The following is a 27,996-nucleotide window of genomic DNA, read 5'->3' as shown; positions in this document are numbered from 1 at the left end:
GCGGTCAGAATTGCGAGTTATAACGTCAGAATTGCATGATAAAAGTCAGAATTGCAAGTTACAAAGTCAGAATTGCGTGTGGTCAGAATTGCGAGTTATAACGTCAGAATTGCATGATATAAAGTCAGAATTGTGAGTTACAAAGTCAGAATTGCGTGTGGTCAGAATTGCGAGTTATAAAGTCAGAATTGCATGATATAAAGTCAGAATTGTGAGTTACAAAGTCAGAATTGCGTGCGGTCAGAATTGCGAGTTATAACGTCAGAATTGCATGATAAAAAGTCAGAATTGCAAGTTACAAAGTCAGAATTGCATGATATAAAGTCAGAATTGTGAGTTACAAAGTCAGAATTGCGTGCGGTCAGAATTGCGAGTTATAACGTCAGAATTGCATGATAAAAAGTCAGAATTGCAAGTTACAAAGTCAGAATTGCGTGCGGTCAGAATTGCGAGTTATAACGTCAGAATTGCATGATAAAAGTCAGAATTGCAAGTTACAAAGTCAGAATTGCGTGTGGTCAGAATTGCGAGTTATAACGTCAGAATTGCATGATATAAAGTCAGAATTGCAAGTTACAAAGTCAGAATTGCGTGTGGTCAGAATTGCGAGTTATAAAGTCAGAATTGCATGATATAAAGTCAGAATTGTGAGTTACAAAGTCAGAATTGCGTGCGGTCAGAATTGCGAGTTATAACGTCAGAATTGCATGATAAAAAGTCAGAATTGCAAGTTACAAAGTCAGAATTGCGTGCGGTCAGAATTGCGAGTTATAACGTCAGAATTGCATGATAAAAGTCAGAATTGCAAGTTACAAAGTCAGAATTGCATGTGGTCAGAATTGCGAGTTATAACGTCAGAATTGCATGATATAAAGTCAGAATTGTGAGTTACAATGTCAGAATTGCGAGTTTTAAAGTCAGAATTGCGAGTTACAGTCAGAATTGCGAGTTATAACGTCAGAATTGCATGATATAAAGTCAGAATTGTGAGTTACAAAGTCAGAATTGCGTGTGGTCAGAATTGCGAGTTATAACGTCAGAATTGCATGATAAAAAGTCAGAATTGCAAGTTACAAAGTCAGAATTGCGTGTGGTCAGAATTGCGAGTTATAACGTCAGAATTGCATGATAAAAAGTCAGAATTGCAAGTTACAAAGTCAGAATTGCGTGTGGTCAGAATTGCGAGTTATAACGTCAGAATTGCATGATAAAAAGTCAGAATTGCAAGTTACAAAGTCAGAATTGCGTGTGGTCAGAATTGCGAGTTATAACGTCAGAATTGCATGATATAAAGTCAGAATTGTGATATAGTCAGAATTGCGTGATATAAAGTCAGAATTGTGAGTTACAATGTCAGAATTGCGAGTTTTAAAGTCAGAATTGCATTATATAATTTCAGAATTGCGAGTAACAGTCAGAATTGCAAGTTATAACGTCAGAATTGCATGATATAAAGTCAAAATTGTGAGTTAAAAAGTCAGAATTGCGTTGGGTCAGAATTGCGAGTTATAACGTCAGAATTGCATGATATAAAGTCAGAATTGCAAGTTACAAAGTCATAAAGTCAGAATTACATGATATAAAGTCAGAATTGCGAGTTATAACGTCAGAATTGCATGATAAAAAGTCAGAATTGCAAGTTACAAAGTCAGAATTGCGTGTGGTCAGAATTGCGAGTTATAACGTCAGAATTGCATGATATAAAGTCAGAATTGTGATATAGTCAGAATTGCGTGATATAAAGTCAGAATTGTGAGTTACAATGTCAGAATTGCGAGTTTTAAAGTCAGAATTGCATTATATAAATTCAGAATTGCGAGTAACAGTCAGAATTGCGAGTTATAACGTCAGAATTGCATGATATAAAGTCAGAATTGTGAGTTACAATGTCAGAATTGCGAGTTTTAAAGTCAGAATTGCATTATATAATTTAAGAATTGCGAGTTACAGTCAGAATTGCGAGTTATAACGTCAGAATTGCATGATATAAAGTCAAAATTGTGAGTTAAAAAGTCAGAATTGCGTGTGGTCAGAATTGCGAGTTATAACGTCAGAATTGCATGATATAAAGTCAGAATTGCAAGTTACAAAGTCATAAAGTCAGAATTACATGATATAAAGTCAGAAATGTGAGCTACAAAGTCAGAACTGCGTGATATAATGTCAAAATTGCATGATATAAATTCAAAATTGCGAGTTATAAACTCACAATTGCATGTTATAAAGTCAGAATTAGATATAAACAATTCTGAGAAAAAAGTCATATCTTGCAATTCTGACTTTATAAGATACAATTGCGAGTTTATATCTCGAAATTCTGACTTTATAACAGGCAATTCTGACTTTATAACTCATATTTCTGACTTTATATCACACAATTCTGACTTTATAAGTAAAGTTTATAAAGTTGACATCTTTCTCTCTTCTGACTGCCATTATCAATCTCTCTCTATTTTTTCATCATTTTGAAAGTTGTGAAAACACTGTTGTTGGGTTTTTATTTTGCTATTTGAGCAAATGGGAACGCAAAAGATATATTTAATGTATTCTCTTATTCACCGCAATGGAATTTTACCAAACTATGATGACTTCTGGAAATGTGAAAAGGGTCTTTTGCGAGTTTAAATCTTGCAATTCTGAGACAAAAAGTCACGATTACCTTTTTAATTTTTTTTATTTAGTGGCGGAAACAAGCTTCCATAATTGATCCTTTTAGCATCCCTTTAGGATTTTTTGATAAGATATTTTGGTTTATCAACATTTTTTTCTGTTGTTGCAAGATTTGTTGAGATTTAAACTTAACGTTAAACAAGTGAGAAAACTTGCAAATGAAAACGAGAAATATTAATATAGATTAAGAATAGCATTTCTGTTGAACAAAAGGTATGTACCGTTATACAGTAGCAACTTTTCATTGATATCATAACTCAGGATTTCCAGGTTCTTTAGTCAGACATCATGCACACCGACAGGAAAATAATCCCTCGCTTATTGCTTGTGTAACCGTGTTCTGGCTTTAGGGAGTGGCGTTCTGTAGTGACGGCACTGGGAGGTCACGGAGCACTTGCGCATCTGTAATCTCTACTGGGGAAACAGCGTCTGATAATACTGATGACAGTGATCTGAGGCCATTATCATTCCATTCATTAGCTATGAATTCTGGCTGAGCTTGAAAAACTACTGCTTTGTGAAGAAGTCACTGCGGCGGTGTAATCTTATTAGCAGATGAGCATCACATGTCAATAACACACACATTGTACTGTAGTATTGGTTTGTGATGTTGTTTCAAAACCTACAGCTCCTCCTGCTCGGCCTCTCGTGGTGTTTGGTATTTTAGGATTTATCAAACACACACACTGACATGCAACATGTTTGTTTGGCAGGGATGCAACAATTAACATATGTGCACAGGGCACACACATACTAGCACACACACTGTTTGGCTCACGCTGTATGGTTCAAACTGGGGTGTGTTAGAAAAACCATATGTGTGATGGACTGGTTTAGCTCTGTCTTTCACATGAGGATATACACACATGCACTTTTTTCTCTTTTTCTCTTCCACAAACACTGGCTCAGAGCAGAGGAGTAATGTCCAGAGCATGGGGCGTTTGTGCTGAGCTGGACTAGCCGTCAGGTTGAATAAGCGAGCAGACAGTTGATTCGCCATAGCCATTCATCAGCCAGAGAAAAGAGAGGAGGGGAAGAATGGAGCTCTCGCTCAGGGCTGTGTCTCTCAGATATGGGCCTGTATATGTGCTGCTGTTTCTTTCCACTGAAAGCTGGCCGTCTTTGTTTGTGTTTTTACGCCTATGCTTGTTTTTACGGGCACATATGTTGTTGCTTGTGTGTCGGTGAAGTGTAAACAGTGGTTCTTGCTTGTAAATGCAGTCATAAAGATGCAACATTATTTTTGAAGACTTTCCTCAAGCATATGGCTGCTAATCAATCATTGATCATTTAGTTATGATTTAATTACTTTAGCAGTAGAATCTCACAGAAGTATAGTACTAATAAGGATAGATTTTTGCTAAACATATTTGCTGCAATATGCTTAATGTGGCAACATCTAAATTTATTAGATATATTTAAGTGAAAAGTAATTTTAAGTTTAAAGAATCACTACACAATGGCAATTGTGTATTTATAATGATCAGCTCCAAGGAGGACAGATAACACCCTAAAATATTCCATGCACGATATTTCAAGTTTTCCGAAGCCATACAACAGTTTTGTGTGAGAATAGACCTGAATTAAAGTCATTTTCCACAGACTATATATATATATATATATATATATATATATATATATATATATATATATATATTTATATAGACTACAGTTCAAAAGTTTGTTGTTGACAAGATTTTTTTGTGTTTCATGCTCACCAAGGAATTTATTTGATCAAAAATACAGTAAATATAAAGTGAAATATTTTTTAAAATACAGTGAAATACTTTTTTTAAAATTAATGGTTTTCTATTTGAAAATACATTTTAAAATGTAATTTGTTCCTGTGATAGCAGAGCTGAATTTCAGTAGGGCTGCAACTAATCATCATTTTGATAATCGATTAGTTGGTTGATTATTTCTTCGATTAATTGAATAATCGGATAAAAAGCCCAGTTTCCTTTTTTTCTTTTTTTGGGACAAAAACTATTCCACATCCTGCCCAATGCTGTCCTTCAAACTGAACGCTATGAAAACATAGCCTATAAAGTGAGTATTTCTATATCTATGCTACATGCAAAAGAGCTATAAAGCAAAAGGACAGTTTAAATCCCTACATTAAAAATGAAGGTTATAATAAAGTTAATAAAGAAAAACACAAACTCAGTGTTAACAGATAAGAGGAATGTTCTGCAGGAACACACATTCGCTCTGGAGTGGACACAGTAACCCGTTACTGTAATTTCTTTATTCTGTAAAAGTAAGAAACATCTTAAATTTATATTCAATTGACCCTTCGCCAGGACTTTGATTGACAGGCAATCTAACCAGTCATAACGCCTATAAATGAATGCTATAAATGAACTAGTAGAAAGAGAAGATCGGTTCACGAGCCGCTTGAACTGAGGCGCTACAGCAATCTGTCATGACACATTAAAGAGCCACAAAATGGTATTTATTGTTTATATTTCTTTTACAAAATTTGAAATCCGAGACTTTGTTTCATATCAAAAGTAACCTGCTCTCTCTGTTGACGCGTTGTCAGTGTCCTCTTTGCTCCACAATGTATTTTTCACTGCATGAGAACATGATGTGTGGAGAGAGATTGGCATTGCTTGTCGGACGTAGCAACAGTAACTAAAATGGGCGGGTCTTTGGGAACGGTCAATTTGTTATCCCTCAAGTATAAAATACTTGAATTACATGTTGACTTTTAAACCTAAATTTAACATCCAGCAACAGATATTTCAGCAAAATTAATATTTTTGCGTTGAATATTAATTGTCTCCATTTCTAATGTGCACCATCTATTTGAAGCGCATATGTGCGTGGCGCTCCTTGCCTCCTTCAGTAAAGTGTGAAGTTTAACGCAGACTGTCAGGGCGAGCCTTCATGCAAAATTGAAATAATCATGTGGATCTGGAACACTTACAGATAAGAATATGAAAGTGAAAAGTTTTGCTCTGAGGAAACATTACACATTAAAGGTGCCATCGAATGGAAAATTGAATTTACCTTGGCAAAGTTGAATAACAAGAGTTCAGTACATGGAAATGACATACAGTGAGTCTCAAACACCATTGTTTCCTCCTTCTTATATAAATCTCATTTGTTTAAAAGACCTCTGAAAAAAAGGTGAATCTCAACATAACACCGACTGTTACGTAACAGTCGGGATCATTAATATGTACGCCCCCAATATTTGCATATGCCAGCCCATGTTCAAGGCATTAGACAAGGGCAGCCAGTATTAACGTCTAGATCTGTGCACAGCTGAATCATCAGACTAGGTAAGCAAGCAAGGACAATAGTGAAAAATGGCAGATGGGGCAATAATAACTGACATGATCCATGATATCATGATATTTTTAGTAATATTTGTAAATTGTCTTTCTAAATGTTTTGTTAGCATGTTGCTAATGTACTGTTAAATTTGGTTAAAGTTACCATCGTTTATTACTCTATTCACGGAGACGAGAGCCGTGGCTATTTTCATTTTTAAACACTTGCAGTCTGTATAATTTATAAACACAACTTCATTCTTTATAAATCTCTCCAACAGTGTGTAATGTTAGCTTTAACCATGGAGCACTATCAAACTCATTCAGAATCAAATGTAAACATCCAAATAAATACTATACTCACATGATCCGATGTATGCATACAGCATGCATGATGAACACTTTTTAAAGATCCATTTTGAGGGTTATATTAGCTGTGTGAACTTTGTTTATGCTGTTTAAGGCAAGCACAAGCTCCGGGGGCGGGGAGCGTGAGGAATTAAAGGGGCCGCAGTCTGAATCGGTGCATTTTTAACTATGCCCCAAAATAGGCAGTTAAAAAAATCTGTGGGGTATTTTGAGCTGAAACTTCACAGACACATTCAGGGGACACCTTAGACTTAAATTACATCTTGTAAAAAAATGTTCGATGGCACCTTTAAACAGCACATGCTGTCAAAGCGCCTGAAAGGGCAAGCCATGTTAAACATTACGCTAACGCTTTAGCTTGAAGCCTAAAATAAAGAATTCTCATGTTTTGGGCAGCTTGGATAAAGTACCTTTCCTGCAGCAGCATACTCTGTTTCCGCCACTATTTTTAGATGCATTTTGTCCATAGAAATGCGTTATTCAGTGCCGTAAAAATTGACGCGACTGGTGGAAGTTTTCCATGCACGGTGGGCAGACGCGACAAATTGATAATGACATTCGTTGTTGATGATTTTCATTAAAGATTATTATGGCCCAAATTTTCAGCAGTCATTATTCCAGTCTTCAGTGTCACATGATCTTTCAGAAACCATTCTATCATGCGCCTTAAGAAACATTTCTTCTTATTATTAATGTTGAAAACAGTGTTGCTTAATATTTTTGCGGAAACCGTGACATTCACGTTTTTTGATGGATAGAAGGTAAAAAAAAGCATTTATTTGAAATAGAAATCTTTTCTAACATTACAAATGTCTTAACTGTAACTTTTTTGATAATTTTAATGCATCCTTGCTGAATAAAAGTATTAATTTTTTACTCTATGCTGAAAATAATGACATACAGAGCTGAAACAGCGATTAGTAAGTGAGAGTGACTAAATGATTAAGTGATCTGTTCTTTTAAGATGAGTAAATCAACAAACTATGTTGAAGATTCTTACATTATACAGAGGATGTAACTGCAAATGTGTATTAAGAATGACAGCTAAGGGTTGAGGCAGGGCTAACAGCCACAGACGGGTCAGAGGAAGGTTCCTCAGGAATCTGAAATGAACGGTGGCTGTATCCTAACTGTGGAAACTGCTAGAATCATAAACACCCAATCATAACCACTGTCAGCAACTATAGGGGAAGCGTATTTTTGAAGAACTTAAGTTGTAAATCTTGTTTTATGCCTATGTAACGTGGTCAGGCTACAGTTAAGTAGTGTTCATTGTGTCTCCATTTCAGAAACACTGCAGAACAAAGGAGCCCTTCACCCTGTGCAAGTTGTATCACTAAGCTTTACATTTCAGCTGAATAGAAACGTTTGTGCTCGTTCTCTGTTCGGTTTTTATCATATGACCACATCTGTACTCGCATTCCTCATTACACAGACTTTAACTTTGCTGGACTTGACATTTTGTGTAGCATGTCCAACTAAGCCCATTTTTTCTTGGCTCCTCTCATTTCTTGGTTTCAAACCTGGGGCAACTACTTCTGTCCTAGACACCAGAATATTTTCCGTAATTTAACATGACAATGTTAGCCTCAGCACCTGCTATCATGCTCACAATCGCAAACATGCACCAGGGCCCCCTTTTTATTGCAGCTGTAATCAGCAGTTGATGGTACCAGGCAGGTTCTACTTCGAAAGGGGACCGGGAGGGACTTCCCTTTGTCTTCCCCAACCAGACATGCTTCAGACAGGCCTCTAGCGTAGGATGGACCCCTACATCCAACAATGGTTGTGCTGGACTCCCCGCTGCTCAGAGGAGGTATAGACATGAGCTATTGTGACAGTTCTGGTGCGAGAGGCACAATGAGATTGTAGTTTGGGGGGATTTGAGAACTACCAAATTGTTAGTAAGATAGGAAACCCATGGAGGCAATATGCTCCTATAGGAGTTTTGCAAAAATGATAAAAAGTGAGCTTCATCAGTGATAACTGTGATTTGTTCTTTAAAACACAAAAAACCTTCTGCACATTAAGTGGAAATCAAATACTTAAACTTTGTTTTGTTTCATTACGCTTGTTTTAAGACAGATTATGCATTCAAAATCTCACTGGTTGTAGTCTTAAGGAAAAACAAATGATTAATCTGCTGTCCGTCACATCACAATAAGAACAAAAGACAGTCGAGCTCTTCTATCTTCTCTTGTTATTGTTGATGCATGTTAGTGGTTTGATAACTGTCTCTATGCATTTGGACAAAATGCACAATTTGGTTTAGGATTTGAGTGCACACACGCACACGGACACACACACACACCGCTCAATTTGAAAAATGCACTGATCCTGCATTGATGGAACTACAAGATGAGATGAACTGTCTGGGGATAAGTAGGTCAGCAGAGCTGAGGTAAGCCCTCTGAGAACAGCCATGTTTCAATAATAACCCCACTGCTGACGTGTGTATATGTATGTGTGTGTTTGTGTCCTTACACATCTCCCAAACCTCTTGGTATCATAGTTACGGCGATTTAATGCTCAGCTCATTGGTTTGCCAAACAGCAAAACACTATTCATTACCAGCTCAGCATGTTCAGTTCCGTTATTACGCGGTTAAGCACCTCATCCATTCCATTGTCATAATGGCTACACAGTTTACACGCTTCCCAACATACAAAATCAAATAATCAAATAAAATAAACTAGATAAGTAGGTAAACATTGGATATAAGTTGAGATAAATGGATGATGGGACCTCTAGGAAAACTTCCAATTTCCTAAGTGTCTCTTCTTTAAATTTCTTACCTGGCATTTTATAGCCCAGCAAGTTAACTTACCGTAAAAGATGAACTGTGGAGAGAGGAGTGCTTTTTGTGCGTTAGAATGTGTGTGTTTGTGTGAGGGGGATGCTGGGCCAGTGGTGAAATGTAGTTGGTATATAATGGATTATTGATTGTTGAGAGAGAGGACCGGCCCTCAGGGTTCATCCCAACTGGCCCCTCTCTTGCCCAACACTGAATAGTCTCTTTACGCCTGAGCAGATGCACACGCACACACACGTACACACAACAAATTTAGGTCTGTGAGCAGACAACCACTGTTCATACTGATTATGAGAGGAGACTAACTGAGACTGTTGTCCTTCAGTCAAAGACTCGCACAAATGCACACAGACAGACTCAATTATAGGGGAGACAAGTTCTCACCCAAACCTTAAAGTCTTGGCTACAAAAAAAACAAAAAAAAAAACTATAGAACATTTCCACAGTTATTGCCCAGGAAAAAAGATAGTTTACTGAATACACATTGACCTTAATAGTGGGGAAATGAGAACCTGCCATTGAACAGCCTATTATAGGAATAATAGGAACTAAATTTAAACTGTAACAAATAATAATTATGATTAATAATATAAGTATGAAAATAAACAATTATTAAAAAAAAAAAACGATCAAACCATTGTTTTGTTTTGTCTGTAGATATTATTAATATTAATAAATCATAAATTTGTAACATTTAAATTCAAAATATATTGTAAGAGCATTTCCACACATTTGTATAATTGGACTTTTAACTCAAAACCCTGATATTACTGAGATTAGGTACAGTACCCCATGTTATAACCTCACCCAGTCTTCACTGTAGTGTAGTATAGATAAATGGATATGTCAGGTTGGGTATTACAATAAACATTTTGTCAGTCAGCATAACCATTTTTGAATAAAGCAAACAAAAAAAAAAAAAAGAAAAAGAAAAGTTTGCTATGTTTAGATTGGACAGAACACAAATCAGAATGGCAGGAAATCCTGATTCTTGACTTGGGTGTGTAAGCTTTTGTGGATTTACAACAATTAATACCATGCTTGGTGGAATATTGAGCAGTATATTTACTGTATCTGTGTTTATTGTCTTGTTAGAATAATCAAAGAGCATTTTGGGTAAGTTAGTGTGTTTATGCATTACTTAAAGACGTGCCGTTCCCTCTGACTCCTAAATGAGAACATCAGCAGTCTTTCTCTCTCTATCTCTTTGTCCCTCTCCCACTCACTTTTAAATGGTGCAGAGCATAAAACCCAATGTACTATGTCCTCTGTTTTCAGCTATGCAGTATGGATCCTGCCTTAAACGAATAGATTTAACTGAACAAAAGACTGTCAGATGACATATAAAAAGACTCTGTTAGCTGGGGGTCTCAAACACTGGGTCTAAGTTTTTCCATGTAACAGTTTAGAATCTCTACAGTTTTAAGACCTAGCACTTGATACATAACAGCACTTGATTCATATCAAGAATCATTAAGTAATTTTTCAAACATTTTTTTACAAAAAATCTGTAATTTTATTAAAAAAAAAAAAAAGGAAGAGTCTGTCATAGTAACTGCTTGTTCGTTGCCATGGACTAATGGATTAATGAATAACCTTTATTTACTCATTTGCAAGTCTTGTTCTCAAATTTGCTTCTGTTGTGTCTCCATTTCCTCTCAGGTGACCAAAATGAAGCAAGCCTTCAGCTGTTAAGATGATTCATAGGAGAAAAAACTCCAGACATATTCCAGACAAAAGCAACACTGTCAACACAGAATTTCCAACAATGACACGTCTGACAAAGAGAACTTTTACCCAGACCGAATGACTACAGGCGAGACAGACTTAATAGGATCTAATAAATTGGACAACAGATAGCAGTATAGTGGAATATTCAAGCCTTGAGATGGAGGTGGGAAGGCCGGAAGTTGCAGAGCAAGAGACCTTCTCCAAGGGTGGACAGGACAACCCCGATGGCAAGAAGAGCCGGGGTCACACTTGTGAACTCTGTGGAAGAAGTTTTCCTTTTCTCAGCTCTTTGTCCCAGCACATGAGAAAGCACACTGGGGAGAAACCATACAAGTGTCCTCACTGTGATCACCGCTCAGCCCAGAAGGGTAGCTTAAAGGCCCACATTCGCAGTCACAAACTGGATGGCCTCAGCCAGAGCACTGGCGCCGAGGAGGAAGATGTGGATGAGGAAGGGGAAAAAGAAGGAGGGGTGCCAGAAGATCAAGGTGGTTGCTCCAGTCCGACTGAGAGTACCTCAGCCTGCAACAAGGTTGTGAGTGGTGAAGAGGCAACCAAAATGAGAAAGAAAGGTGGTAAGAAGGAAAGAATCTCTGGTGAAAATGGCAAACAGTCATTGCAGTGTTCTCTGTGCAGGAAAAGAGTGTCAAGTCAGGCAGAGCTTGAACAGCATATGCAGGAGCTTCACAAGGTCTTCCAATGTGAACTGTGCCCTTATGAGACCTTGCAGGAGGACCAACTGCAGGCTCACATTGAGAAGGTACATCCTATTGAGGAGGAATCTATCACCAAAGAAGTCTCTACCAGCGAGGAAGCTGACGGTGAACTTGGTAAAGGCGAGTTCCCATGTGAACAATGTGACCAGGTGTTTACCCAAGCTTGGTTTCTGAAAGCTCACATGAAGAAGCATCAGAACAGTCTGGATCATGGGTGCCGGATCTGTGGACGCCGTTTCCGTGAGCCCTGGTTCCTACGTAGCCACATGAAGACTCACAACACCAAGGTAAAACCAAAGAGTGACTCTTACCTTCCAGCTACTGTTAACGAGGTGGCGCAGGATGAGTCCAACTTGGTGAATGAAGTGTGTCTGTATGAACTCTGTGCCAAGTGTGGTAACTTCTTCCATGACCGCCAGAGCCTGCAACTGCACGAGCAGGTCCACAGAAATGTTGAGCAGCCTCCTAGTAATACGTTCTGCAGTGATAAGGACTTTGCATCTGCCACCAAGACAAGCTTCTTGGAATGCCTAAACTTGAAACCAGCAGGAAAGGAAGAGAACCCCATTGAGGGAATTCTAGGGAAAAGAATCCCAGAGCTCGATCCAGTAAGTAGCTACCAGGCTTGGCAACTGGCCACCAGAGGCAAACTGGTGGAGGTATCTGAGAAGAGCCTGGGATGGGAAGAGAGGTTAGCCGATGCAGATGTAGCATATGACAGGGAAAAGGGCGAGTATGTCTTGACAAGACAGGACAAGCGGAAGAAATCACTCGATTCCACTGTGAGTATCCCAACCAAGAAACGGAGAGGGGCAGGAACCCAAGGCTCCAACACAGATCAGCACAGCAATGGAGAAAGGAACAGCCAGGTCTTGACAGGTGAGCGAAGTCCAGAGAATCTGAGTGACTCAGAGTACCGGCCTACTTCTCGCCCTAGCCGTAAGAATTCCCAGAAAACCTCAGAGTGCTTGGAGTGCGGAAAGGGCTTCCGCACACAGCAACAGATGGTGATCCACATGCTCATCAGACATGGTGGCTTGGGTGAAACCATTGGTGGAAATGGACTGTTCCGTAAAGCAGCGTCCAGCCCATCTAAAGCAGGGGAATCAGCAGGACACTTCAGGGATCAAAGGCGGACAGGATTCTTTGGGGACACAGGTAATTCTCGTTTCGAAATTTAAAGCCAGTACAAAATTGAAGAGTAATCTCAGAAATGTGTTCTTAGTTTGAACATAGTTATAAACTTCAAGCATCACTTGAATGCATATCATAACCTCCATTCTGCCTACCTGCCTACTAAACATGCACAATGCAATGCTGAGCAGATGCTCAAATAGTTTTTGCTTTTCATCACTTGAATCTGTTTACAGGTTACCCATTTACTGCATGTGTATTGTACACTATGGGCCTTCAGTATTGCTACTATTAATTCAACTTCATTTTAGAAATTTCCTTTTCTATCCCTGTTCAATATTGCCTACAGCATATTTTTTAAGTGAACCTAAAGACCTTGTTTAGTTGTTTCAAGTGTGTTTGACTAATTTACAGTTGTAATGAATTTTACTCATGCTGAAATAGCTACACTAAAAGTGTGACAGTGCTGCAAAGAATGTGTAAACTTCACAACAGGTACCTGATCAGAAATGACACTGGGATGATTAAGTGATGCATTACAATAACATTTATGAAGCAGGTTTATCTGCTGTAGTCATTTGATAAATTACATTCAAGAGCCTTTAAAGTGATCCTACTCTTGTGGATCCACCTTCATACAAGGTTCTAATGAAACATATTTAAACTAGTGAATCAACCAACAAATAACTGAAAGGTATTTTAGACTAGGTACCAAAGGCAGATTTCCAGGAATAGGATATGAGAATGGCTGGTTTAACAGATACTGTATGAAATACAGCTTCTGAAGGAGGACAGAGACACCTTGTGGACAAATACTACTGCACATCTTTACATGCTCAGATGTATTGTACTTTTTGTGCTTTTGTGCCCAGTTTAAATCTTCAATACATTTTTGATTCCAAACAGGGCTGTCATTATGGCAATTTTTCACTTTATTTAATTAAAGAGAGCATGTTCTTTGCTTTCAATTTAAGAATTAAGATATTTGAAGCTTTATGCACAAAATTCCCCTTAAGTATAAAACTACATTTCCATTTGTAGTACCTATAGTTTATTTTACTCTTTTGCATCAAAGCTAAAAGAAAAAAATAACCTCAAAGCTTGATTTTGTTGTGAAGGACCTCAAGACAGGTAGACACTCAAAGGACTATAGGTCTCATAGGTTTGGGTGAGATATGTTTTAGTCTCACTTGTGTATCACTTGTTCATACCCCTTTACATCTGTTTTCTGTCCTTTGAGCTTGTAGCTGAAGCTGTCCAGCCCTCTTTGAATGATGCTATTTCTGGACTTCCTGTCTCAGGAAGACAAGCTCTAAAGATTTGTGTGCATTTTTTCCACTTTCCCCATCTAAGTGCAGACCTTCAGTTAAAACACAACACTAAAATCACTGGAAAATACTTGCAGATGGCAGGTATCTCAACAAAGCCAATGCCCCATAGAGCACTGAATCTGTTCTGATGATTGATAATTCCTGTCATACTTAGTGAAATCATGGGGTGTTGTATTAATCGTCTATAAAGGACTAGATTATAGATCTGAGAGATTGGCCCCGTGATACCACAAGGTTAAGAAAAATAAATTGCCTTAAACAAAAGATGCCCTCTTAGGGATTAACATAGATGGAATGTTCCAGAACAGAGTTTTCATTGTGTAAGAGTTGAAACAGATGTCCACTCACTACTGATATTTTTTATAAAGGTGTGAAGACTGTAGAATGCTTTTGCACACAATTTATCTCCTTAAAGATTCATAATCATACCAAATTATTCTTAGAATATAATAGCTCCTCGTGTAGCTTTTCTAAGGCTGAAAGAATTTAGGGAAGCAGATATGGCCATTACATTCGTGTAAGGTTTATCTCAGAGGACCCCCCTCTCCGAATTGGCTCAAAAGTAACCTCAGAGAGGGTGGACTGAAGGCTGCACAGCAGCTAGTGTAAGCCACCAAATGCAATCCAGATGGCTTGAGAGAGAGAGAGAATAGAAGAGAGAGAGCTACTGAGAGATTGCAGATATGTTAAATGTAAACAAACATCTTGCTGACAGATGAGAAGAGGTAGACCCAGGCAAAGTTCCCAGGCCCAGTAGTCTGTTGCTCCATTGTACTACTGTTAAACAAACTGTGATTGTGCTACCACCATTAAGTTTTTTTTTTTTGTGTGTGTGTGTGTGTGTGTGTGTGTGTGTGTGTGTGTGTGTGTATGTATACTGTATATAAACATGATCCAAAACTTTTGTACAGGATTAGTACATTGTAATGAAGTAAATTGGCATGGTTATGTGGTGCCATCTTGTGGTAAAACTCTAAAACTGTTTTGATTGCTAGTATCTACATTCACTGTTATTATGATTGCTAACTTTTATATTTTCAGAGACTTTTTGCTCTTGTTCTATAGTAACAAATCCCTGTATGTTGTTTTCATGACAGATAAAAAGCCATACACCTGTGAGCACTGTGACTTTTGCACCTCGGAGCCCTCGGCCATCGCTGCCCACGTCCAAACACATCATTTGGCGATCAGGGACTGGGGCCAGAGGAGTGATGCCTTAACCAGCTCACTCAGCCAAAGCCAAACTCACCAAACGAGCCACACGGGCTTCCCAAGGCTGAGAAATGCCCTTCTGCAGCAGCCCTACTGGCCCTACACCACCTCAACTCACCTGGAGAGGGCAGCACTGAGCGACACCGCTTCAAAGACGGAGGATGAAAAGAGCAAGGGTTTGGAAGAAAGTAGCTCCACAGATAAAGTGGATGCTAATCTGCTTAATCTCTCCATGGAGGTGGATAACGAAAAAGAAGGAGTTTCTTCTACATTATTGAACAGTTTGGTTAGACACCAGTGTCCTTATTGCTCTTATGCAACACTGTATCCAGAAGTTCTCTGGATCCACCAACGAATTGCACACAAAGTTGACAGCACTACGTTGGTGCCTAAGTGGGCCCCAAGAAATGGCCTCAAGGGGCCAAAATCGCTTCTCGATTTCAAGAGGCGCACTGGGCCACCTCCATTTCTGGAGGGTAAGGACTGCCCCTCTCTGCCACAGATGAGAACTTCCCGAACGAGTCCACCTGACTGCAGCCCTGGAGGGACAAAGAAATCAAAACCTCAGACAAGTAGCGTAGAGTCCAGCTCTTCGCAAAGCAAGAACTGGCACGCGGCCACAGCACCAGGGGCACCATCTCACTCGTCCAAACACAAGACCAGCAAGTCCAGGATGGATGAGTTGGCAAGCAGTAAACACAAAGCAGACGTCCATCAAAACAGCTCATCACAGCCCACGGCAAATCCTCAGAAGACTGGAACCCCAAAGACGGGAAGCAGAGTGATGGAGAATAGTCTGCTACCTCAAGAAGGACTTCATTTTATGCTCTCTAGCAAACACAACCTCTCAGATCAGAGGAGCTCCAAAGCCCATGCTCCCCAGACCCCCGGCAGGTCTGATTCTCAAGCTCAGGATACACCGTCCGTGGCTGGGTATGACCCCTGGAGCAGACTTAGCTCGAGTGGCCCATCCTCTCACTCCCAGTCCAAGAGACAGTCAAAGGCTGACGGTCCAGAAGCTGTGACGGACATCCTGAGTTTCTTGAAGAACTGCAGTCCTCACGATTTAGCTGCCCTCTACCACCACTGGGGCTTCAGCAATGCCATTGCAGAGCAAGCAGGTAAGAGGCTGTTTAGGGGTGTTTGGAAGTATATCATAGGACGCTGTTTAAACTGTTCATTTTATTCCAATAAGCTTACATTTATTGTACAGTGGCCCTAAAAAGTATTTGGACATTTAAGTAGCCCTCAAAAAGTTCACAAAAACATACTACTACTATTACTAATACTACTACTACTAATAATAATAATCTTTTTTCAACATGCAATTTGGTCTGATTTTATGATCTAATGTAATGACACATCAGCACAATGTTGATACATTGAACATATGAATAGGGATGTGTGTGTCCAAATACTGTAGTCCTTCTATGATGTATTTTGAGCCTATTTTTCTTCTTCTGAAACTTGATTTCTAAACTGGTATTAAGGAATCTTTTCAATTAGCTTTGCAATGGGTTAGTGCACACTGGACTTCCATATTCTCCTGTACCATTTGTGATTATGACTCTTAAATGATCAAAAACAGGGCAAGATGTACATTTATTAAGCCAAATCCTACATTTGCACACCTCAGTCAAGAACCGATTAAGAAAACCTTCACATGTAACTAAAGTTGTGGATGCACATTTAATCATTTACAGAATAGTTGAAGGTAAAAACTATTGACCTAAGAAACTAGTAGTTTTTTTTAGTGACCAATATTGATGTCTGGAGAGCAGGCCTATAATGTCAATATATACATAATACAATTGAATAATAAAACACAAGATGTACGCAAACTTGATAAGACACATTTGTTCAAAATTTGCAAGTAAAATGTAAAGCAGTTGTTTACTATTTGTTATATTATCCATTGACAAAGCTTGTAGTATCATATGTTTGCTATTTTAGAAGGCCTGGATCTAGAGATATAATACATTGGTATGTGTATTCATTTTTTTATTATTATTTATTTGTATCTGTCAATATTGGATGTTTGTTTATGCATGTTCATTTCCCAAATTTGCATTTAAATTACCTTTGCCATCATCTGATGCTCATCTGTGTTAATCTTCAATAACACTAATGATATAATAACACTTTTATTGGATTCTTTTTGCAAATGAAAATCCATTTTTTATATTGTACATTATAATGATGTGATGCCTACATTCACCTGTAGCATTACGATAAACTAAAATGTAGTGTTTTATTTTTCATTTATTTAGACAAAGTTATTCAGAGAAAATTTTTAAGGGTCAGAATTTCTCCAATAACACTAACTTCACAGGACCATTGAAAAACAAGTAAAGACTGACATGCTGAAAAATGGTTGTCAGGTCACAGTATCTAAATTATTCAGCAAAAGCACATTAACTACATTTATTCCTGAGCTGAAATGACAAATGAGAACGGTGAGGGCTAAAATGGCACGTAGCACCCCACACGCCGTTGTGCCAGCATGCCCATACGCAAAGGTTAATGGAACTATTGAGTAATCTCTTCATCATCGTGTAACCTACGAAAGTGTGTAAAAACATTTCAGACAGCTATCGCTGAGAGGCATCGCGAGCCTTAAACATCACGCTTGTAACGGCGTGCCGGGTGCTCTCCGAGGGGCTATAGCGCCTCGACGCCACAAATATGCAAAGTAGCCAACTCAACGAGTGAATGAGCGAAAGAGCAAGAGGAGTCAAATTAAGCCACCAGCTGCTTTGAAAAATATTTTCAAATGCTTTTTTTCCATTCCACTTCATTTGAGGACATTTTGCCAGGCGGTGGTCCAGTTGGCCGGTTTCAGTGAGTGTAGTTCTGCGGAAAGACAGCGGAAATTTCTGTCAACTGTCTGGCCTGATATCATCAGCGCTCTCTTTAGCCCTTTGAGTCACATACAATAAAGTGACCTTTCCAATATTAGACTTTCCTTTTGTTTGTGCTGTCCGCTGCTTTTCCTGTTGCGTCGCTCCTGTATGGTAATAACTCGCGGACTCATGTTTACTAAACGTAGCCTTGCTTACCACTGCCACCAATGCTCTCAGTCACGGCTCGACGCTACGACAAAGCGGGGCCCGAGGGGTCGGAGCAGGTAGGACCACCAGTGCCAGGTGACGGACAGGAGCCAAAGGGACAGAATTTCAGCTCACGCGCTTAAAGCGCCCTGAGGGGAAACGAATGCCGGTTGCTTCAGGTTCCACATCCGTTCCTGTTACTTCAGCGAGTCCTTCACCGACACGCACGTGTCCAAGCGATTCCCCTCGCGCGGACGAGGCCTGACATAGCTAGAGCGACGGGCAGGAAAAGAGCAGTGAGAGCGAGAGGGAAGGAGACAAGGAGAGAGGGAGGAAGGGGAAAGCAGCACACCTGACATGTGACATGGTAGCGCAGATGGGGGCACATCACAGGGCAAGGCTTTTAATTCACAGTAATTTATGCGGTCACATGGGCCTATGTTCATGTCAGGCTGTCAGAGATGCTCTCGTGATGCGGCATGACAGCTCCCCATCCAAGCCCTGAAGGTAGCCTCCCATAATGACACATAAAACATACTAATGATGCTCTCTCTCTCCGTCTCCTAACCTCTCTATCTGTTCTGTGTAAGTTCGGCTACATGTTTTTCCTATTAATTTTCATTTCTCTTTCTCTGTTTGTGTGTGTGAACTGTAGGGTTGGCGAGGTCAGGGTCTCAGCAGGGGGAGTATGTGTGTCCGGTGTGCAGGAAGAGCTTCAACCAGCCCAGCCATTACCGCACACACATGAGATCACACACAGGTGAGATACACACACTAAAAACGAACATACACATCAGCGTTGGAAAGCAACTAACTACTAACTTAACTACATTTTTTAGTAGCGTCCACAGTCACAAAATACCTTTTCCTATTAAAAATGCTATTTTTGTCACATTTTATCATTATATGTTATCGTTATGATATATTAAATGTTATGAAACACTGCTTTTAATGTCACATTATATCATTTTTAAGCTGTCATTTCGTTTTATATATCATTGTAAATATAAATATTTTTAATAATATAACATACTTTATCCAACCAGCTTTTACATTATATCAGTGTTTTTTATTATTTTTAATACATTTTTATTTTATTCTTATAGGAAATATTATAAACAAAATGTGGGTCACACTTTACAATAAGGTTCATTAGTTAACTTGAACTAATAATGAACTGCACTTACACTTACATTTATTCATCTTAATTGTTAATGTTAAGTTCAGCATTTACCAATACATTATTAAAATCTTGTTATCATTAGTGTATGCACTGTGAACTAACATGCTAACAAACAATGAACAACTGTATTTTCATTAACTAACATTAATGAAGATTAGTAAATACAGTAACAAATGTATTTTGCATGGTTAGTTCATGTTAGTTAATACATTAACTAATGTTTAACTAATGAACCTTATTGTAAAGTGTTACCAATGTGTGAAATAATTTATAAATATACCAAAAATGTATATAGTCAAGTTGGATAAGAGAGAAGCTGCTAAATGATTCCCATATATTAGCATAAAATTTCATATATATTTAAATGTGCATGTATGAGTTTATGTGTAAGTGTGTGTGTATGTATAACGAGCAATCTCTCTCTGTCCTTGGACGAGAGTCTTTCTTTCTTTCCGCCGCAAACATATTTGCGTATGACTCTGACCTGTGAAAATTGTATACATTATTAATCAGATGTCACTTATGGAGCTGTAATTGTGCATGCTAATAAGCTGAACAGTCACCAGTCCAGTATGATATGCGTCAAATGCTCACTGAGAAAATGTGACAGTTTGCCCTTGTCTTCTTGTCAACACACACTCACACGCACACACACACACACCCACCCCACCTACTCAATCAGGGGTTCTTTTTCATTTCATCACAGATAAGATTATATCCATCATTTATGTTCAACAACAAACTTTCATTCACCATAACAAATCTATAATGAAGTTGTGCGCCATTTTCTATTAACATTTTGAATATTAAACAACTGGGGTCTTGATATGATTGATTGCCATTGTGATTTTGTATCAATTTACGTTCTACAAACTGAAATCACCTATACTATAAGTATTTAGTACATTTACCTCCAGTTTTCTAGGGGAAAAGCGCTATTGCACATCATTAGCATGCACCGTAGCAGCTTTTTAATAATACAAAGAGGTCATGTACCATTCACAGTAGTCCAAATGAATAGGGTTCCCTTCACTCTTTTTAACAGGGGTGTACATTTAGCTGCTCGGCTCATGAGAGGACCGAGTTTTTTTTTTTTCTTTCTATGTTTTGTTTGGAAGAGTGTGTGAAGGTTGTGCATACTAGCCAGACTGATCCCCAGTGACAGAGGCCAAATGCTACATTTTACGGAGTGCTCTCTTTGTATGTACATAGACTTTAAATCTACGTCATCAGTGATTGCTCTCTTCAGTGTGAGCTTCCAAATGAAGCGGGGCAGGGGCCCCCGGCCTCCATTAGCATGCACACTAACTCTGTGTGTCACTTTAAATTGGTAGTTTCAGTTCACTGTCTGCCGCGGCCACGCTAACTGGTGATACTAATTCAAGGCCTTTACGGCTAATGCTCGATGAGAGGGTGGATTCTTGGTTTGCACCTTTGTGCGTTTAAAATGGATTCCTGCTTTGAGGATGCCCAATACTTGCTTCGAATGTGACCAGGAAAAGCAGAAACATCATTTAAGTCATCATGAAATGGCATTAGCAAACAATTTTTCTTCTGTAACTTAATGTGCCAGTAAAACTTTTATTTAGTGAGATAAAAATATATATTTTATTTTTATCAATTGATTGGGCCGTGAAAAGTGGTTACTATTAGAGTTGTCAAAAGTACCGACTTCAGTACCAATCGGTACTGAAATTTTTAAAATGTGAGCGCTGTTGAGCGGATTTGTAAACACTCTGATTGGCCATTGTGTTGACACGCTCATCGGATATGTCTGTGATTGGCTACAATGATCAATGCATGAGACAGTTTGAAAGCACACGGAAGTGTTTGAATTTGAAAGCGCTTTGAAAGCAGCCATCTATCAGCGGACTGGCCCGCGATAGACCTGCTTTCAAACACTCCCGCATGTATCTGTGTAAGCGTTCAGTGAAGAACGTCATTGATGACCATTTAAAATGATTTTGAAGCGTTTGATTGTTGAAGCCAATCACAGACATATTCGATAAGCGCGTCAACACAATGGCCAATTAGAGGCGATTACGAATCTGCTCAACGCCGCCACATTTTTTAAATTTAAGTACCGACGTGGTACTGAAGTCGGTACTTTTCACAACTCTAGTCTCTATATTCCAGATAGAAGACTATTTTAGCAAGGAACATATGATTAGATAGTAAATAGAGTACATTTTGATTTTGTATTGATTTAAAAGCTTCAAGAATTATGTTTACACCCTGCTGGGTAACATTAAAATGGAAGAAGTTCCAATTTTTGCAACTTTTACATTTGATTTCCTTCTTTTAATCCGGCCACCTTGCTCCCACAGTGATGTTTGAGTCCAATGGACTCATGGGAACTGGATTCCATCCTCTACAGAAGCCCCCAAACAAGTATGTTTCACTTTTCGTTCGGTTGTTTGCATTATTTGTGTGTATCTTGTGTTTTTTTTTTTTTTTTTTAAGTTTCTGTCCTGTCAATCATTTCTTCACATTTCTTCATTCTGTGATGTGCAGTTGTAACCTGCCATCGTTGTTACCATGCAGAAAATTCTAGAAATAAAAGATGTTAGGGGATCAAATGGATCACATCCCGCATCTACCTTAACAGTCGGAGATGTGCTTTGCTGCAGCGGGGAGGCCCACCCTTAATGAATTACCCCCTTTGCATGTGTTGCATATTACAAATGGCAAAAGCAGGCCGAGAGTAAAGGTCAAATTAAATTTGTGCCGCACTCTTGGTGATGTTCTGACAATAACCTTTAATGTAATTTGGTGAGTTCTGTTTTGGATCGGGGTTTCACTTTCTACTCCTCTAGGGACCCACGGTGCCCCTGGATGAGCTCTTACTGTGCCGCAGACCTTATCAGGCAGCCAGCGCAACCCAGCCTCAGATAGTCCTGATTAATTGTGTCTGTCTTCATTTTTTTATGAGGCATGATTTATGATAATACCCCTTTTTCAGCCCCTCGGAATGACAATTATTTCCTAGTGGATAATTCATTCATTTTTCAAAAATAATAATACGGAGAAATTGAATGGCAGACTCATTTGTTTTGCTCAGGTGTGGGGGGATATTTTTATGCGATTGCACGAGGACAACGTTGTACATCAGTCTAATTAAACGCTGAAACTGGGACTCTGACAATTATTCCAGTGTTGAGCCCCAAACAGACATGGGCAGAAGGAGAAACTAGGTCTGTGTGTGGTTGTCAAGTTCGCCTCTCCTCGCAAAACTTGATATGCCCAGACTTTCGACATCTACCATCGGTGTGACGTCTTATTGCTCAGGGGAAGGCAGGCAGGCAGAGATTCCTGTGTCTGTGAGTTTGTGTGTTTGTACGAACAGCTGACAGAAACAGAAAACAAAAGGCTGACGTCCCCTCGGGGGGAACAGTCAACCGTCTCCATATGGCATGTCATCAGCCCATCAATCATGCCACGGCCCCTCCCCCCACCTTCCCAACCTGCCTCTGTTCTTTCCTCTTGAAAAGGGAAGGCAGCGCTCTCAAAGCCAGCCCTTCGACATCACCGCCACGTCACCTTTCTCTCCTCTTTGGTTCCAACCTCGGCTCCGCTCTCACCTTCAGGTCCAGGCTCTGACCTCATCTTGTTTTTTGTGTGTCCGTTTCAGGTGAGCGACCTTTCCAGTGCCGATACTGTCCTTACAGCGCCTCGCAGAAAGGTAACCTGAAGACTCATGTCCAGACCGTGCACCGTCTAGCCTTCGACAACGCACAGTACCCGGACAGGAGACTCCGCCAAGCCCCTACCAATGAACCCACGGACCCCTCCGGCTCTCACTGAACACTGAACTCCTCACGACCAGCTTAAATGAAGACAGAAATCTATAAAAAAAAAGGCCATCAAAAACTGTTTGATGCAAAAATACGCCATTCAAGGAAGACTTTGTGTAATGTACGGCATTGGATTTGTTCGTGTTTTTAGTTTAGTTTGATGGGAAGTGTTACCTTTATATTTTCACCCGACACAATGCTCTAGATTAAAACGAAACTACGCAGAACAGACCAGCGACATGTTTGCAACATGTTTACACCTCCTTTATCCAGAACTTGCAAAACACTTGAGGGCTAAAGCCTTGGCAACACAAGGTCAAAGCTGATGGAGTATGACAGTGAGCTGCGTTCTCAAACCCAAGGACTTCAGCTGATCCCCTAAACTTGAAATGCTGCCTCAGAGTTCCCTGAATGACTAGTGGTTTAACGAAATAGCCTTAGTCCACAACGAGTGTAGTTTGTGTGTGCGTGTGCGATTGTGTTTTCCACATTCTATTTCTCAGGACTTGAGTTAGATGAAATTCCAAAGCCTGCATTCATTCACAACAGTGCATAATTGCACGAGAAGGAGACATGCAGTGAAATTCAGTACTTAGATTTGAGTTTTGCTGATTATAGGCATATATAATATAGATGTGTGTGTGTGTTTTGTCACTGGTTGGACAAACACTTGGCACTATCATCAAAATATGCCCTCAACACTTTTGTATTGTGTTATACCTGGGATTTAAAGTATTTATGTAAGCGCAGCTGTATTGTTACATGGGTTTCCAATTGTGTTGAGTGTCATTCATAAACCATCTTTCTGAAGAGTTTAAGGTAAAGACACATGCCATATTTTGCGTTAGTGTCATCTGATTGGTCCAACAAAGTCAGGAATATTATTTGTCTGCGCTTGTGTTTCTCCTTTTTTCCATCAAATATGTTTGCCTCAGTGGATTCTGAATAATTCTATCTCAAAAAAGAGAAAGAAAACTGTTAATTCAATGGCACATCAGGTCTTAAAGCCATGTTAAAATGCTGAAGTTTTCGATGAAGGATCTATTTTAATCTTAACATGAAGAGTTTCAAGTTGTCTGTATAATCATTTAAATTATTACATCATAGAGAAACTAGTGATTTAGTGCAAGACTAGATTGGGGGATTTTAGTGCGTTTTATAATGCTACGTATAAAGCTTTAGAATGCCATATTTTTTAGAGTTTGAAAACTTAAAAGCAAAGAAATTCTTGTCCATATATTTCTATGGATGTTGTATATGGTAATTAGGTATTTACAGATACAGTCCTGCACAGTTGTGTACGTTTAATTGCATTTAGATATGTACAAGAGCATTTATCTAGAGCATTTATATTGCCGAAGTCCTTATGTTGGAAACTAAGCCAAGAAAACTGATCCTACATTACAAATTTTGTTTTAGAAGAACCTCCCGTGTGAATTTGTGTTGATACTCAGCAGTCAAACTATAACATGTTGCAGGTTCTAAGCAGCGGCAGTGACCCAGGAACTGAGAGTTACTGAGAACAGTTCTATCACCAATGCCCTTGAGCAAGGCAATAGGGACTTCATGTTCCTGCAATTGATGTCTTGTAAATTGCATAGGATGAAATGTGACTGCTTAATTGTAATTTACTAACAGTAAATCATGGAATCTTTAAAAAATTTGTCCTAGGACACACAAAAAAAAAACAACAACAAATAGCCTTTCCTGTTAGCTTTTTACTAAATTAAAACCCCCGAGTACTAGAGCAGAAGACCTAAGAAAACTAAATAGCATGTTATGAATTTATTTGCAATTGGATTGTTTTACTTTATGTAACACTATTAATTTTGTGGTTTGAATAGAAGTAGTAGTTGAATGTATGGAATGTATTTTGTGTGGTTAAAAGTTTTCTCTTTTTTTCCCTCCACATATATTTTGTTCAATGAAGTATACAAAACCTGTCAGCTGTCATCATCACATCATCTCCATCATACATTGTCAACTGTTGAAGTTTTGAACCGCTTAAATTAAACTTTACCCTTATCTTTGGTCTAAATGGTGTTAAATATTAAATGGTGTTAATATTAATCTAGACCAATGGTTCCCAAACCTGTCCTGGAATTGCTTACCCCCAGCACTGCACATTTTATATTTCTCCCTCATCAAACACACCTGATTCAACTCATCAGCTTATTAGTAGAGACTGCAACAGAGATGGGCTGTGTCCGAAATCGCCCCCATACCCTAATTCACTATTCCCTACATTAGTCCAGTAATATAGTTCACTTGAGGGAGTGAATGAAAACGATTGAGCGAATTCGGACACTGAGTGCACAGGAATGCTGCTGCTTTTTTTTGCATAGCTTGTGCTTGCTGTTTAAAAATCATTTAGCGTTTAGCTAACTGGCAGCTCCAGTAGTAATGAAAAATTTATCTTGAACTCTGTCATGGAAACTATGTATACACCTTAATTAATCAATTTAATAATCAATTGAAAAGGAATTTATACCTGTATGTATGTACCCACATTGGACCAGTGATTTGGAAATGGATGGATGGATGATTCAGCTGTGGGCAGCACCTTATGGCGAGACCGACAATTCATTCAGCGCAACACTCACAATGCATTATGGGTGTTCTCTAGCCGTTGAGTGTACATCAGTTGTACCTTTCGTTACTGCGGTGCATTATGGGATTGAATGATTGCACTCCACTATGGTTTTAGACACCACTACAAATGGCGGCCCCCTCAAATAGTGCCCTATTTAAGGGTATAGGGGTCGATTTCGAACACAGCCATGGTCTGATTATTGGGAGATACAAGGGTCAGTGGCTCTACCTTTGGAGAAAGCACAACTTGGATCATGTGTGCCTTGATAACCAATCACATTACAGCACTGACGTCATTGCATTACGTTCAGAGTTGTGCGACAGTCAATCACTGTTTGCGGATACCATAGAAATGAAACAATAATTTTTTCGGTGTAAACTCTAAAAATAGATCAATCCAAATGTTTAAGCTCAAACATGTTGGAAGAGTAGCTGAAAGGCTGTTGATTTGTTAAATGATAAGCCGTTTTCCCAAAAAAGCAGTTTATTTAGCGTAGTGATGCCTCTCCTCCATTGACATCCATTAAAAAAAACAGGCTCTAGTCTCCTTCCCTGCGTACGCAGCATTACCCTATTTTTTGCTAACCTTGGAGGCTTGCCTTAATTTCTGTCATTAGGTACCCACCCTCATGTTGTCCCAAACCAGTAAGACAATTTGAACTGTTGTTGCGTTGATTATTTTAATGATGTCTTTACTACCTTTCTGGACCTCAAAAGGTGCAATGACGTTGCTGCCTATGTGTGGATCAGAAACCCTCAGATTTCATCAAAAATATCTTAACTTGTGTTCCGAAGATGAACGAAGGTCTTATGGGTTTAGGATGACATGAGGGTGAGAACTTGACAGAAATTTAATTTTTGGGTGAACTAACCCTTTAAAGCAGCTTCGACTGTGATATGTGTCTGAGAAATACAAAATGTGCAGTGCTGGAGGTCCTTCAGGACAAGTTTGGGAACCACTGATAGAGACCAATGCTTCTCAATCAGGGGCATGAAGCAATCAGGACACTGACATTTCATTTGTAGACTATTTGGACTTTTTTTTTTTTTTATGACTCATTTTTCATTTACTAAAGTCTTAACCATTTGAAGTGTATGGCTGTTCTGCTGGTGTTAAACACTGACTGTAGTAAGAGCCAATAGCATTTGAGTTAAAGTTGTGAAATAACATTCACAAATCAATGTTTTAAGACTAACCAACTGAAGGAGAGGGACAATTTTGCTGACCAATTGAAGAAGAGGAAGCATGTACTGTATGTAATGCGTAATGCCACGTGTTTACAAAAAGACAAATGGGCAGATATTTGCAAAAATGAATGACCAAAATTAAAATGGTGTAAGGACGTTATTGAAACGTATTAGTCTTTTTCTATAACGTGATAAGCGTTTTTCTCTCAAATTATTTTATGTTGCTTAAACACTCTATATCTACAGATCTTCTAAGAAACACCACAATGTTTTCTCCATGAATTTCATCTTCTGCTTTGAATGACTTGCCCTGTCTAAATATGACTACTTCCCTACTATATAGTAGATGAAAAGTTTGTGAAAAGAGAAGTATGTCCAAATTCATAGTATTCATAAAATAGTATGGATAAAGTACCTGGATGACCTACTAGATCTGCTGAGATCCTGTACAGGACACAAGTATCTACAGTACTGTTCTTATCGAAATGTAGTGCCTAATCTGTTTTTTTTTTTTTTTTTTTTTATGAATTGGAATAACTGAACAAATACTTTTTTAGCAACCAGATTCAAAATATTCAAGTCCCTGGAAAGAATCCCTAGAGCAGTGGTTCTCAAACCTGTCCTGGGGACCCCTCACCACTGCACATTTTGCATGTTTCCCTCATCGAACACACCTGATTCAACTCATCAACTAATTAGTAGAAACTGCAAGAGCTGAATTGGGTGTGTCTGATGAGGGAGACATACAAAATGTGCAGCAGTAAGGGGTCCCCAGGACAGGTTTGAGAACCACTGCCCTAGAGGGATGGGACACTATAATTCGATATTAATTTTTGTTTATAGAGGAGTTGTGTAAAAAGCAAAATCCCAATTGCAATCGAGTGGTTGTTCTGAATATATTTATGTGGCTGGGGAGACACTGCTCTAGACAGC

General features: G+C 38.9%; 1 protein-coding gene across 4 annotated transcripts in view; it reads left to right on the top strand.

Moving 5' to 3' along the window:
* Window positions 1-27,996, top strand: part of znf516 (zinc finger protein 516) — a 114,860-nt gene that overhangs the window by 20,983 nt on the left and 65,881 nt on the right. For 2 of the 4 annotated variants that reach the window (XM_067361456.1, XM_067361457.1), the window contains exons 2-5: window positions 10,795-12,737; window positions 15,142-16,377; window positions 18,962-19,066; window positions 23,121-27,211. In XM_067361456.1, coding sequence (XP_067217557.1) covers window positions 11,021-12,737; window positions 15,142-16,377; window positions 18,962-19,066; window positions 23,121-23,293 — 3,231 coding nt within the window. In that variant the 5' untranslated portion in view covers window positions 10,795-11,020 and the 3' untranslated portion in view covers window positions 23,294-27,211. Of the gene's footprint in view, window positions 1-10,794; window positions 12,738-15,141; window positions 16,378-18,961; window positions 19,067-21,816; window positions 21,881-23,120; window positions 27,212-27,996 lie in introns of those variants that run through there. The other 2 variants (XM_067361459.1, XM_067361458.1) reach the window with 2 other exon arrangements.

The sequence above is a fragment of the Chanodichthys erythropterus genome, chromosome 15 (genome assembly GCF_024489055.1).
Source record: "Chanodichthys erythropterus isolate Z2021 chromosome 15, ASM2448905v1, whole genome shotgun sequence".
NCBI classification, from domain to species: domain Eukaryota; kingdom Metazoa; phylum Chordata; class Actinopteri; order Cypriniformes; family Xenocyprididae; genus Chanodichthys; species Chanodichthys erythropterus.
Note: the sequence above shows the minus strand (reverse complement) of the source record. Positions and strands in the feature narration are given on the sequence as shown.